The sequence below is a fragment of the Oncorhynchus masou genome, chromosome 24 (assembly GCF_036934945.1).
Source record: "Oncorhynchus masou masou isolate Uvic2021 chromosome 24, UVic_Omas_1.1, whole genome shotgun sequence".
Taxonomy (NCBI): domain Eukaryota; kingdom Metazoa; phylum Chordata; class Actinopteri; order Salmoniformes; family Salmonidae; genus Oncorhynchus; species Oncorhynchus masou.
In genome coordinates this window covers 32,352,133-32,366,164 of record NC_088235.1, presented here as the reverse complement: position 1 = coordinate 32,366,164, position 14,032 = coordinate 32,352,133, and the positions used below count along the sequence as shown (strand labels likewise).

General features: G+C 40.3%; 1 protein-coding gene across 2 annotated transcripts; it reads left to right on the top strand.

The window, feature by feature from the left end:
* The first annotated feature begins 2,003 nt into the window (after nucleotides 1–2,003).
* Nucleotides 2,004–11,929, top strand: LOC135512053 (sphingomyelin synthase-related protein 1-like). Of its 2 annotated transcripts, none has more exons than XM_064933664.1 (6): nucleotides 2,004–2,186; nucleotides 4,888–5,475; nucleotides 6,701–6,796; nucleotides 7,166–7,283; nucleotides 7,540–7,690; nucleotides 9,066–11,929. In XM_064933664.1, exons 2-6 carry the CDS (start codon nucleotides 4,907–4,909, stop codon nucleotides 9,371–9,373), a joined length of 1,242 nt encoding a protein of 413 aa, XP_064789736.1. In that variant the 5' UTR covers nucleotides 2,004–2,186; nucleotides 4,888–4,906; the 3' UTR covers nucleotides 9,374–11,929. The 2 variants fall into 2 exon arrangements, with proteins under 2 accessions (XP_064789736.1, XP_064789737.1); XM_064933665.1 differs by lacking the exon at nucleotides 2,004–2,186 and adding an exon at nucleotides 4,152–4,295.
* The last annotated feature ends 2,103 nt before the right edge of the window (nucleotides 11,930–14,032 follow it).

Genomic DNA, 14,032 nt, shown 5'->3' with positions numbered 1-14,032 from the left:
GATAGAGTGTAAGCTAGGTTCAGGACTGATTCTGCTACCATGGCCAGAGTGTTAATCAAGAGATGGAGCAGGAATCCAGGTTTAGGGGTATTTATTACACAGGAATGAACACAGGAAAGAACAGAGGCACATGGGGAGGGTTTGGAAAAATGTGACTTACAGGGAATGGGCTTAACATATACTGTAACTACAAACTAAGGAGAATTCCAGGACTTAACCTAAAGGGACATTAGTATAGCATGGATATAAAATATACATCAAAAGTTCAGGCAGCATAATTTACATGGTTAACTTACATTTCTTCTATAATAAGGCACTTACTTAATCATATTATGCGCAATGGGAGGACGGATGGGGCCACTCCGTGACATCACCATGCAAACTATTCTAGTGTGTAAGGAGGAAACAGAAAGGGGTGAAAAAGGCAGAGGAGAGGTGATTTGGGAATGGAAACAGGTGTGAAGGAAAGGGGTGTAGCCTAGAATAATTGGGGACAATTAGAAGACTGTAGGAGTGGTTTGACCCTTCACAACAGTGAATATTTTACAACCTAATGTTAGATGGTTCCTCAGCCTGAAAGTGGCTTACATGCAAGGAGAACCTGTATTCCATGTTTCGGTTTTTAAAAGATTATTTAAAAAACTTCACAACAGTGAATATTTTACAACCTAATGTTAGATGGTTCCTCAGCCTGAAAGTGGCTTACATGCAAGGAGAACCTGTATTCCATGTTTCGGTTTTTAAAAGATTATTAAAAAAATTAACATCCACCACAGCTAGTTTTTGCCACAGCTAGCTCACAACCAATGGAAGTGTATAGGGCCCAGTCATCTTCAAGTAACATCAAACAAAATATTTGAGTTGATTTGACAATGTTGTTTTATTAATTGCACTGTTGCCCCATCACTGCTGTTGAGTTTTAGTTAAAGTTGGCTGAAGTTTGTAATGGCATTTTATAAGTAAACAAATGTTGATTACTGTTTCTCCTGACATGAAACAATGTGAGGAAAACAACACACAAAGATGTTGGCGGCAATGTGTGTCCCTGCCAATGCCATTATCTAAAATGATCGTAGTCATCCATCATCTGGCTGTCATTCTGTGATCTCTGTTCTTGCAGGGTGATGTTGCAGATGTAAATGACCTGCTGCAGGTGTACCCGATAGATTATGTTAGTGTACATGGGGAAATTTTTATTTTCTCGTCAATTGGACTACTTCCAATCAAATTGTATTTGTCACATGCACCGAATACAACAGGTGTAGACCTTACTGTCAAGCCCTTAATTAACCAGCAATGCAGTTTAAAAAAAGTATTTCCTAAATTAACTAAAGTAAAAAATAAAAGAGCAACAATACAATAACAATAACGCGTCTATATACCGGGGGTACCAGTACCGAGTCAATGTGCGATACTGGTACCACACAATCAACATACAAATCAATGTTTATTTGTCATATGCACAGGACACAGTGTAGTGTAAACAGTGCAATGGAATGCCCCTTTCAGACATTGTGAGAGCTTTAAATAAGATTCAATAGAAAATATTTTAAAAGGCACACTTACAACACTGTGGTAGAATGGGCTCCTATGAGATATTAGCTATCTTTCCTCTTCATTTTCTGATGTTGTAGGGTGGTAATTAGCCTAGTTGAGGCTTTAGATAGGCCTGTTTATAGTGACAGGAACAGGTGTCCTTCCTTCCCCTCAGTCTAAAATTAAAATGGCCTGATTTATGTCTGTTTGTGTAGTTAAACTTAGACCTATGTCTTAAATCTTACATATGTCTTGCAACTTTACATAGATCTAAGTTCGGCTACAGTGAGTGACTCACCAAATTTGTATATATTCTACATTATGCTATAGGTTATTGTATGGGTCATGAAAAATGCACTTACTACTTACTGTGCTTTGCATACCGATACTGTAATTTCACCAGTAGAGGTCACAGTACAAGAAAACTGACTCGCCCGCCTATGCGCGGCTCTTCTAGTATTTACGGTCGTCGCTCCTTTTTGGTAATGTCAACAGCAAGGCAGATACTATAATCAGCAGCCGGGCGAAATGATTTGCCTCAATCCTCTTATTGCACTAAACGTAACTATAGCTTCGCCAGATTCAAGTGAGATGCCATATAGCTAGTCATATTACTCGCCGCGGCAGCTAAAAGTTTAATCTGAATTCTGGTGAGTATTTACTGCTAGATTACTAGCTAACCTATCAGCCTAACGTTAGCATGCTAGCCAACTGGTACACTATGCCTGAATGTACGCTTTGTTGCTAGCTAATGTATTCTGAGCATGGAAATGAAATGTCTTCTGCATATTTTTAGGAAGCTACACAGCAAGCTTACTGGGCTTGGCGGTATATCAGTCAGTCGTGTAATTAGTTAACTATCTCGTTAGCTAATGTCAGTTAACTATAGTCCTCAGCTGTATCAGCTAACTACTGTAGCCACCGTCATCCCTGCCTGGCCTGCTCAAGACTAGGCTGTTGCCAGAGATGTCACCATCATTCTCTGTGTATTGTGTATTTGATATTAGTTAAAAGCCCACAAGTGATCTGTATTGCGTTTAATGGGTGCAATACTTAAGTGTGGAAATACCATCACATGGGGACAGTTTGTATTGCCAGGGACACTGTACACCGTAGTGATGTGCAGGCAGAGAATAAAAATACATGTTTAGAACTGATCATTGATCACATGGTGCAAGAATTAATGCAATTAATTGATTATTGATTGTTATGATGGACACAGCTTTGTAGAACTAAAACATACAAATCCTCTGTTCAACGAACTCGAATCGTTTGGGGTGCTGCTGCATCCCGCGAACGATATTGTGTTCATATCACCCTCACTGTAGAGAGGTAATGCGTTCTGTCAAATCGTTCACGAATTAGTCCGGTTGCGGCCACAACTAGACCGCGTTTCAAATGTTCCAAGAAATTATCTTATTTGTATGCCTAGCAATCAACAAATATCCAGGTATATTGTTTAAAACAATCAACAAATATCCAGATATATTGTTTAAAACACGGTTTTACAAGTCTGTCACAAATAACAGCTCCAATAAACCCCTTATTGTGAACGAGAGAATTGTAGAATCATTACTATTTATACTTTTCAGTTCTTCTGACCCAAATTAACGAACTGAGTCGAAAGATTAGTTATTTTAAATTAAGGAGTCGAAAAAATCTGAGTTAGTAAAAATAATCGTACTTCCTGTCACTAGAACACTGTCCTCTGCCAAATTAGCCGATTAAGTTCAACTCCATGATTTATGATGGAGTTGAGCAGTTGGAAATCCCGCTCATGGAGTGGTGATTGAGCCCCACTCAGGCGCTCCAGTCTCTTACCAACTGCTCCGCTAAAAACCTCTAAATGCTCACAACTGTACTAAAGCAACAACTACAGGTAGGCCTTAGGTTTTTAGGCAAAATAACCCAATCAAAACAGAAAGCTCCTTGAACATGGGAATACGCCAGGCCTATTGGGCCAAAATAATTTATGCCTGTATTGTATAGATAATAGAACAAAAATGAACAAAATGTTTAAGAGAGAAGTTTTTTTGTTTATAAATACTTTGCTACAATGATGCACTTAGTTATCTACCAACCTCATTCCTGTCTTTTAGCATTTACACGTAGTAAGTGCGCCAAGGCCTTTTGTAGGGGAAGAACTCATTCTGATTGGCTGGGCCTGGCTCCCCAGTGGGTGGGCCTATGCCCACCCATGGCTGAGCCTTTGCCCAGTCATGTGAAATCCATAGATTAGGGCCAAATGAATTCATTTCAATTGACTGATTTCCTTATATGAACTGTAACTCAGCAGAATCTTTGAAATTGTTGCATGTTGCTTTGATTTTTTTTGTTCAGCATTGATGGGCTGCTGCATTGTTGGGCTGTCTTTTTATGAAGTTTTTAAAAATGTGTCCTTGTGACACACAGCCCCACCTGAAAGAATGTAATGGATGGTTGCTCTGTTCTCTAAACAGAAGCAAGCAGTCTAGTTCAAGTTGCTCTTTACCCTATATGTAACTACTCTGGAATTCCACAATGGAATAATGGAGGGTGAGGCTCTCAAGATTAAGCAACTGTCTCTGTTCCTTCGTCTGTCATCAATATCAGCTTGGCACACAATTTCTGTCCTTGAGGGATATAGGTAGATAAGTACATAAGTTGAAGTCTGACAATGTGTACTGTAGGCTAGGCTAAGTCCTTTCTTGGGAGCACATATGTTTCAGTGGAAAACTGTTTTTAGTGACCACAATTTAACAACCAGATGGGAGGAGAAGGTGAAGTTTGTCTTGAAGCAGTGGATAGTATGTGCCTCTTTTGTCAGTGATATTGCTGCTACTCACTGTTTATTATCTTGGAATAGTCACTTTATCACCTGGACTAACCTGTACCCAAGCACATTGACTCGGTACCGGTACCCCCTGTATATAGCCTCGTTATTGTTATTTTATTGTGTTCGTTTAACTTTTTATTTAGTAAATATTTTCTTAATTATTTTTTAAACTGTATTGTTGGTTAAGGGCTTGTAAGTAAGCATTTCACGGTAAGGTTGTATTCACCGCATGTGACAAAATTTGATTTGACTCATGTTGAAGTCTTGCTTGGCTTAATAGGGAACCAACAGTATTTCTGAAATGCTGATTCAGTGGAAATGGTGGATGACTAGTTCTCTATATAAGACACAGTGTTGCAGTGTTTTCTCTTACATAAAAGTACCGGGTACTGACTGCTACAATATATTTGGGGACTTCCTTTTTTATTCCTCATATCTTTTCACGTGATATTAAATCTGTCATGGGATAAATACATAAGGGCACATGCGAGATTTGGTTCTTGGAGTCGAGGTTAATCTTTTGTTTGTTTTTACAGTTTTCAGAGTGAACTGGAGATGTCTAGCTGCACCCAGTTGAACATCCGACAGTGGACCACCAAGCATGTAGCCAAGTGGCTGAAGGACGAGGGCTTCTGCCACTATGTAGACCTGCTGTGCAACAAGCACCGTCTGGATGGCATGTCCTTACTCACCCTCAGCGAGTACGACCTACGCTCTCCCCCGCTTGAGCTCAAGGTGCTGGGGGACATCAAGAGGCTGATGGTGTCCCTCCGCAAGCTGCAGAAACAAAACCTGGACATCCTGGAGGAGCTGGGGGTCCCGTTCGACGGACACTCCCCTCAGGGTGGCGGTGGGGACTGGCACTGCAATGGAGACTCCAGTAGAGAGTGTGATAACTCTAACACAGACACTGCACCGGTTGGGGAGCAGTATCTTCAGTATACAAATGGGAAGTACAAGCATGGAGGGAGCAGGAGGCTGGACCCTGAGTACTGGAAGACGGCGCTTAGTGCCATCTATGTTGTGTTCGTTTTTGGATTTACCTCCTTCGTCATGGTGATCGTGCACGAGAGGGTGCCGGACATGCGCACCTACCCGCCCTTGCCAGACATTTTCTTAGACAGGTGGGTTGCTGTTCCCCACATCCTAAGTAATGTACATGTAGACCTGCTTGTGACTGTTCAGCAAACACCTCTGTTTCGAATGTCAACATAACTGATGCTGTGGTGATAACATTTTACTAGGAATCAAACTGAACTTACGCTACTTGAATTTTTTCAATTTGAACTCTTGCTTGTTTTTGCAACGGTGTCCAGTGTTTCACCTATACAGTCAGAGGGTGCCATTTGGGACACAACCATAGCTTATTCTGAAACTAAATAGCATGCCCTGCCATTAACAGTTTTCTTGACTTCTCCTACTTTGAGTAGATTGCTTGCTTGACCTTTTGTTCATGATGACTCACATTGCTCTTGACAATTTTAGTAATTTAGCAGACGCTCTTATCCAGAGCAACTGATAGTACTGAGTGCATACATTTTCATACTGGTCCCTCGTAGGAATCGAACCCACAACCCTAGCTTTGCAAGCATCATGCTCAACCAACTGAGCCACACAGGACTTGAATATCCAGCTTGTTCTAACTGAGAGTGTAGCTGGACTTGCTCATGGTGTGAAAATGTTTCAGATTACTGTTGGCAAGATGAGTGGGCTTGTTTTTTGGTAGGTTTCCACACTACATTCCTTCCAGCTATAGCATTTCTTAATATTATTCAGTTCCTTTGGCTTTGATGCCTCATGATTGAGTATTGCTCTGTTCAAGTAGACTGTGATTTTGTTGTGATCTGATAGGAGTGTCAGTGGGCTGGGAATATATGTAGCATACAGGAGGACATTTTTCTCTGTTAAGATCATTTATTTTTTAATTTTGAGCCAAATGTAAAATGTTCTCAGTGCTAGAGGCGTCTCCACATACCCTGGTTTGATTCCAGTCAGGTTGTCATACCTGACATAAGCCTCTATCTTAATGCAATCGAGAGGTGGCTTGCTGTTTGCCTTAACCTCATGCAGGTTTGTCAGGTGTGTTTTTCCAGTTGCACTGGATTAGGCTTGCAGTTACTATCTACTAGGCTGTTTTGTTTTTCCAATGAAGTCGTATTGAATGTTGATAGCATAATATTCTTCATCATATTATTATTATTATTATTATTATTATTATTGGCTATTATCTGTTAATGGTTGTGATACTTCATAAACATTAGCCAAGCCTGGGAAAATAATCAAAATGCTCAATACCAGGCAGCTTGCATTTAGGTAGATTAGCCAATAAACATTTCTTTCTCTCAACAGTGTACCTAGAATACCGTGGGCCTTTGCCATGGCAGAGGCATGTGGAGTGATCCTGTGTAATATCTGGCTGCTAGTTCTGCTGCTGCACAAGCACAGGTAGAGTACTGGCTACTGACTGGTCCATAGGAAAATATGTTCGTCACACCTATAGCCTAGACATTATTTAAACTAGTATCTTGAATTTCACCATGAAATGAATAGAATTGTAAAATGTTTAACTCGTCCAGGGTTTAAAAAAAATATGTTTTTACTTCTCCTTAGGGACACCCACCCGTTCCATTTATTTGAACTATTCCAGAGCTAGCACACCACATTAAAATGATCAACTAATTATTATGCCTTTTGACTACTTGAATCAGTGAGTTAGTTCAGGGTTACAACAAAGTTGTGAAACTTGCGGAGGTCCCAGAGGAGAGGTTTGAAAACCACTGGTCTAGTTCATGTGTAACGTCTGCTCTGCTGAAGGTCAGTTCTGCTGCGGCGCCTGTGCAGCCTCATGGGGACAGTGTTCATGCTGCGTTGCGTCACCATGTTCGTCACCTCTCTGTCAGTGCCAGGACAGCACCTGCAGTGCTCAGGAAAGGTACTACAGCTCCATGCACATGCGCGCACACACACACACACATCAGCATTTCCTCCAGGTTGAGGATGATCTCATCATTACACACACACATACATCAGCATTTCCTCCAGGTTGAGGATGATCTCATCATAACACACACACGTGTAGCTTTTTATAGATACAATCTGGCCGCACTGTACAAACACTATGGGTAGCAATTTTCTTCTCACGAGAGGGTAAAATCTCAATAGTGATACTTAACTTCTCTTTCCCTGAGATTTATGGTGACATGTGGGCAAAACTGCATCGAGCTCTGGCCATCTGGAGTGGATTTGGAATGTCTCTCACAGGTGTCCACACATGTGGTGACTACATGTTCAGCGGTCACACAGTGGTCATCACCATGCTCAACTTCTTTGTGACAGAATGTAAGTGTTCCATATCATTTTACTGTTACTTTCACCTGTTGCAGACAATAATTGTAATTGACTGTAAGTGGGAAGAACTTATGTACATCATGTGTTGTCCCTTTTCTGCCATCATGTGTCCATTAGCTGTAACTGCATGAAGGGCATCAAGACCAGACCACTTATATAGTAATATATGCCAATTTACCTGATGCTTTTGACCAAAGCGACTTAGTCATGCATGCATACATTTTCCATATGGGTGACCCCAGTGGGAATCAGATCCACGATCCTGTCGTTGCAAGCACCATGCTCTACCAACTGAGCCACTGACAGATTTTAAACTGTTTTATAGCAGCATGTGTGCTAACGAAGACCAGAAGGAGAGCGCCTATTCTAAAGTCCCTGAATTTGTTGCCTGCTAGTTTTATAGTTAATTTTAAAATGTTTTTAAAGCTTTTCAAAGAACTACTTGGCCTTGCACCCGAATATGTGTATGATATCCTTTTAAGATATGTGTCCAGTCGGTCTGGCCTTTTAGTTGTTCCAAAGTTCAGGCTGCCATTAGCCATTATGGTCCTGGCCTTTAGAACAGCCTACCGGAGGGGAGGGGCCTCAGAAACTAACTTTTTTTACTGTATAGTCTTTTTAGCCGTGCTTTTACTTTGTGTGCTTTTAGCCATACTATTTGATCACATTCTATACATTTTATTTATTTCAAATGATTTTAATTAATTTGTCTCATGTCCACTGTTAATTTATTATTATTTTAATATTCTTTAGAATTTATCATTTTAGAAAATGTATTAGGTTTTTAATGTTCTCACCTTTTTTGTTTTATTTGTTAAGCACTTTGAAATGCATCCTCTGTGAGAAATATTCTCTATAGGTGCTTCAACACCTGCATTGCTTGCTGTTTGGGGTTTTAGGCTGGGTTTCTGTACAGCACTTTGAGATATCAGCTGATGTATGAAGGGCTATATAAATACATTTGATATAAATTAAGTTTGACTGATTTGAAAATCGCATACAGATAATGGGTCTACACTGAGACCAGAATCAATAAAGATGTAGTGCACTATGTAAGGGAATAGGGTGTCATTTGGGCACCCTGCATTTCTTGCTGTTTGGGGTTTTTAGGCTGGGTTTCTGTACAGCACTTTGAGATATCAGCTGATGTATGAAGGGCTATATAAATAAATTTGATATAAATTAAGTTTGACTGATTTGAAAATCGCATACAGATAATGGGTCTACACTGAGACCAGAATCAATAAAGATGTAGTGCACTATGTAAGGGAATAGGGTGTCATTTGGGGCACAACCTGAGTTTTAACATGACTGAAATTCAACTTTCTAACTCATCAATTTGCTGATTTTATGTGTACATCAACAGACACACCAAGGGGTTGGAACTTCATCCACACCTTATCGTGGGTCCTAAACTTGTTTGGGATCTTCTTTATCCTGGCGGCCCATGAACACTACTCCATCGACGTCTTCATAGCTTTCTACATCACAACCAGGCTTTTCCTATACTACCACACGCTGGCTAACACCAGGGCCTACCAGCAGAGTCGCAGGGCCCGCATCTGGTTCCCCATGTTCTCCTTCTTCGAATGCAACGTCAATGGCCCTGTGCCCAACGAGTACGGCTGGCCCTTCTCTAAACCCGCCATGATCAGGAGGATGATTGGGTACTAGGTGGTAAAGGACACCTGTCTGCGACGTAGCCAGAAGGACATTGATCTCATCTAATAGACACTACTGGTCACTTTGAGCCCTGTCGTGCTATTTTTGCTACTGCCCTCTGAAAGAAGTTGCTAACTGTGGTTATGTGATATCAACTTTATATTCCAATATCTACAAGAGATTGCTAACTGAGATGGCTTGCGGGATCCTATTGGTGCCATGGTGTGACCGGGTACAGACAGAGATGTGACTCCTCATATTCTGTCCCATGTCAGCCTGTTAAAAGGGATTAAAGTAAGGCTTGTGTCTAAATTGACAACCTATTCCTCATGTAATGCACTACTTTTGACCAGGGCACATAAGGCTCTGATCAAAAGTGGTGCACTACATAGGGAATAGGGTGCCATTTGGGACTCAAATTTCATCAATTTTCTCTCTTCATTTGAAAAGGGATACGTTTAAAAAAAAATGTCCCACAACTTTTGCCACAAGATCAATAATCTGGTTACAGATATGTATGTGCTTTAGTCAATTCCTCTTCTGTTGTTATGGTATACATTCTGTTTATGGCATGACGACAAACTCGACAGAGGAGTTGACTAAAGCACAAACTGATCTGCTACTACCAGGCTACCATTTCAATGCTTAAGGGCTCAGACACACCAATGGGGTTTGCTGGTCGGGAGTAGTTAGCACCTCTGAACATAATTTGCTAAACCAAGTGCACACTCATTTTACATGTAGAATTGCTTGAAAAATGTGAATGATCTGCAGACTAACCAAACACATTATTTTAAGTCAGTAAAGTTTGTTGAAATCTAAAATTCAACAGCGTTAGTGAAATAGGCTATTGTGTGTTCACTAGATATCCTGAGAAGTTAGGGCACTTTTCATAATATTATTGACATGTTTCTTTCAATGTTTTATCTGGACTCTAGTTCTAATACAAGTATGGACCACCTTAAAGGCAATATCAAAACGTCACAGATGATACTGTTGCTGAATTTATGTATAGCAATATCATAGTTCAAGATGTTGTGACCGGTCTTGTTACTTGTTTGCCATTGTTTCTTTAGGTAGTGTGTAAAGCTTCTGCATTCCTTAAGACACTACTGTGGTTTTGATAGTATTACTAGAATGCTGATTGAGTCATTCATGGCTCATTTTGAAATGAACTGTTTTGGTTTCCTTTATAATATTTGTATTGTTCAGTTATTATCCTGCCTTGTCCTAACTAGATCTTACCGTAACCAGGGTTGTTACTTAGGAGATCGCAAAAAGCAGCCAAAACTATGGAATGGAAAATGGTGAACAATTGTTTTAAATACCATTCCATTTGCCAATAGCTTTAGTTGTTATAGTAACATTGTCTGTGTAGGTAATGCATATCTCAAATATTTTTTTTTTTTTAGTTTTGTACTAGCTTGTAATTGACCAAGATTCACGATAAGAATAACATACAAGGATATCTACAAAGTAATTGGGGGGAAAAAATGTATTTTTACTTCTTCCATAGATCCCTTGGACTTACTTTTGACTGCATATTAATTTATTTCATTTGGTATATGTAAATGCCATTTTTTTTAATAGGTATTTGATGTACTAAAAGGTTATTGCAACATGCACTTAAGCAGGAATATGTTTACAGTTGTGCGGAACTATATTTGTTTGAAACACAATGTGCTTTTATGTATAGGATTTATTTCAGAATCACCCTTTCACCCAAATCATTGAAAACAAATGCAAAGCATCACAAAGTCCCCCACAGTAACTCAAATCAGGTCTGAAACTGCCATTGATGGTATTGGTTACAACCCACTTAGTACATATTTGTAAAACAACGAAGTATTACTTCCCACTGGGCACAAACGAGAGTTCAACATCTAGTTATGATTTACATTTGATTGTGTCGTTGACTAACATGAAATTCCTTCACGTTTGATAACATTTTGCAAATCCAATCAGTTTTCCACGGTGAATCAACGTCATTACATTTGAATGCTTTTATTGAAATGGCATAGAAACAATGTTGTATCAATCAGTTTGAGTCCAGTGGGTTTTGTCCTATATCCATCCCATCATGTTTTATTTTGAATTTCAGGTGTGGAATAGTTTATTTTTACTACTAGGCCTAGACCGTAACCCGATACTAGTTGAGTCTTTACCTCTTCCCCCCCCCCCCCCCCCCACCTCCACCTTTCTTATAATTCCAACTAGTTCCTAATGCATAAATCTTTTGGTTTGAGTAATGCCAGCTCATGTGCATGCTAGCTAGGTAGCTAGCTGCAAATTCATAGTTTTCTGCTAAGATGTTAGATACATACTTATGAATGATGGCTTTTCTCTCTTGAATTTGTTCTTAGTTGTCACTTTTAACCCCTCTTAAAATGTTACTAATCCTTATCACCGGTGTGGTTATAGCAGTATGTTACTTATCTTCAAGATACAGTAATTGACTACCAATGTAATGAAAATGTAGCAATAACAGCCAGTGTGGTTGTATTGGGTTAATCAATAATGTCCTGCAAATGACAAGTGTCTTTACCATCATTAAACAGAAGAAATCAAGGGTCTGTCGTCTTGGATGTGATTCTTAAATCGAGATGGGTTTGTGAGTGAGAGTAGGGTGAAATTGCCCCTAGATAATGATCTTGGATCAGTTTCTCATTAATATTGGGAAGGGGAAGCTGATCCAAGAACTGTACTTAGTGAAAAGTCACCCCGGGGCCCTCTATGTGTGTGTGCAAGGCAGTAACTCAGTTAGCTACACGATTAGAAGACATGGTGACACATTATCTGCACAAGATAGTCAGAGTGCAGTGGATTAAAGCGGATTCTGGGAATTCGCTCAGAGCTATTCTGAGCCGTTTACATTTTGGAAATCCCTCCCAGTTGATGGTCACGGTTCCTATTGTGAGTCTAAGCATGGATTTAACATACTAACATGACTGAGTTTACATGTCAGGTCTCTGCTAGGAAAAAAAGCATGTGTTCATCCTGATCCTAAGCTTAGTTAATGTCACTTCAGGTCAATTAATCTTACTTCTCTGACGGTCAAAGTGCTGATTCAGTGTAACACTGTGCAGTGTTTAGTTAGCTACAACACCTGTTTCGGTTTTAACCACTAGAAGAGTTTTCCAACAACACTCATCAAGATAGTTTGCTACTGTAACAGTATAGCTTCCATCCCTCTCCTCGCCCCAACCCTCTGCACACATCAACCACAGTCACTCACGAAGCATCTTACCCATAGCGCCACAAAAGCCCCCGGCCCTTGCAGAGCAACTACTTCTAGGTCTCAGAGCGAGTGACGTCACCGACTGAAACACTTAGCTCGCACCACCGCTAACTAGCTAGCCATTTCACATCGGCCACACTAGCACAGTTGTCATTCTCAAAAAAAAAAAAAAAAAAATTGTGATCTCACATCTACTCTAATTCCTTTCCTTGCAGAATGATGGTAGTTTAGCTAGATACCTAACATTAGTTCAGGTTTCTTGAAGTGTTTATTTTTTATTTATTTCACCTTTATTTAACCAGGTAGGCAAGTTGAGAACAAGTTCTCATTTACAATTGCAACCTGGCCAAGATAAAGCAAAGCAATTCGACACATACAACAACAGAGTTACACATGGAGTAAAACAAACAGTCAATAATACAGTAGAAACAAGTCTATATAAGATGTGAGCAAATGAGGTGAGATAAGGGAGATAAAGGCAACAAAAAAAGGCCATGGTGGCAAAGTAAATAGAATATAGCAAGTAAAACACTGGAATGGTAGATTTGCAGTGGAAGAATGTGTAAAGTAGAAATAAAAATAATGGTGTGCAAAGGAGCTAAATAAATACAGTAGGGAAAGAGGTAGTTGTTTGGGCTAAATTATAGGTCGGCTATGTACAGGTGCAGTAATCTGTGAGCTTCTCTGACAGCTGGTGCTTAAAGCTAGTGAGGGAGATAAGTGTTTCCAGTTTCAGAGATTTTTGTAGTTCGTTCCAGTCATTGGCAGCAGAGAACTGGAAGGAGAGGCGGCCAAAGAAATAATTGGTTTTGGGGATGACCAGAGAGATATACCTGCTGGAGCGCGTGCTACAGGTGGGTGATGCTATGGTGACCAGCGAGCTGAGATAAGGGGGACTTTACCTAGCAGGATCTTGTAGATGACATGGAGCCAGTGGGTTTGGCGATGAGTACGAAGCGAGGACCAGCCAACGAGAGCGTACAGGTCGCAATGGTGGGTAGTATATGGGCTTTGGTGACAAACCGGATGGCACTGTGATAGACTGCATCCAATTGGTTGAGTAGGGTATTGGGGGCTATTTTGTAAATGACATCGCCGAAGCCGAGGATTGGTAGGATGGTCAGTTTTACAAGGGTATGTTTGGCACTACCGCTAACTAGCTAGCTATTTCACATCCGTTACACTGGCAATGGAAACATGGCTTAAATATATTGTAACGACCCTGGGTTTATAAACGCGGAAATCGACTCTGCCGCACGACCATGCTTTTGCGGCACAGTCGATAGCGCCTGCTGTTTCATTACAATACGGTTCTGGGGCTACATATTAATAAGCCAAGCGCCATGGTTGCTATGGTGAGGATAAAGACTGCTTCCAGTTGCCAGATAAATTATTCGTGAAGACAATTGCATTAAGTTAATAAATACATTAAT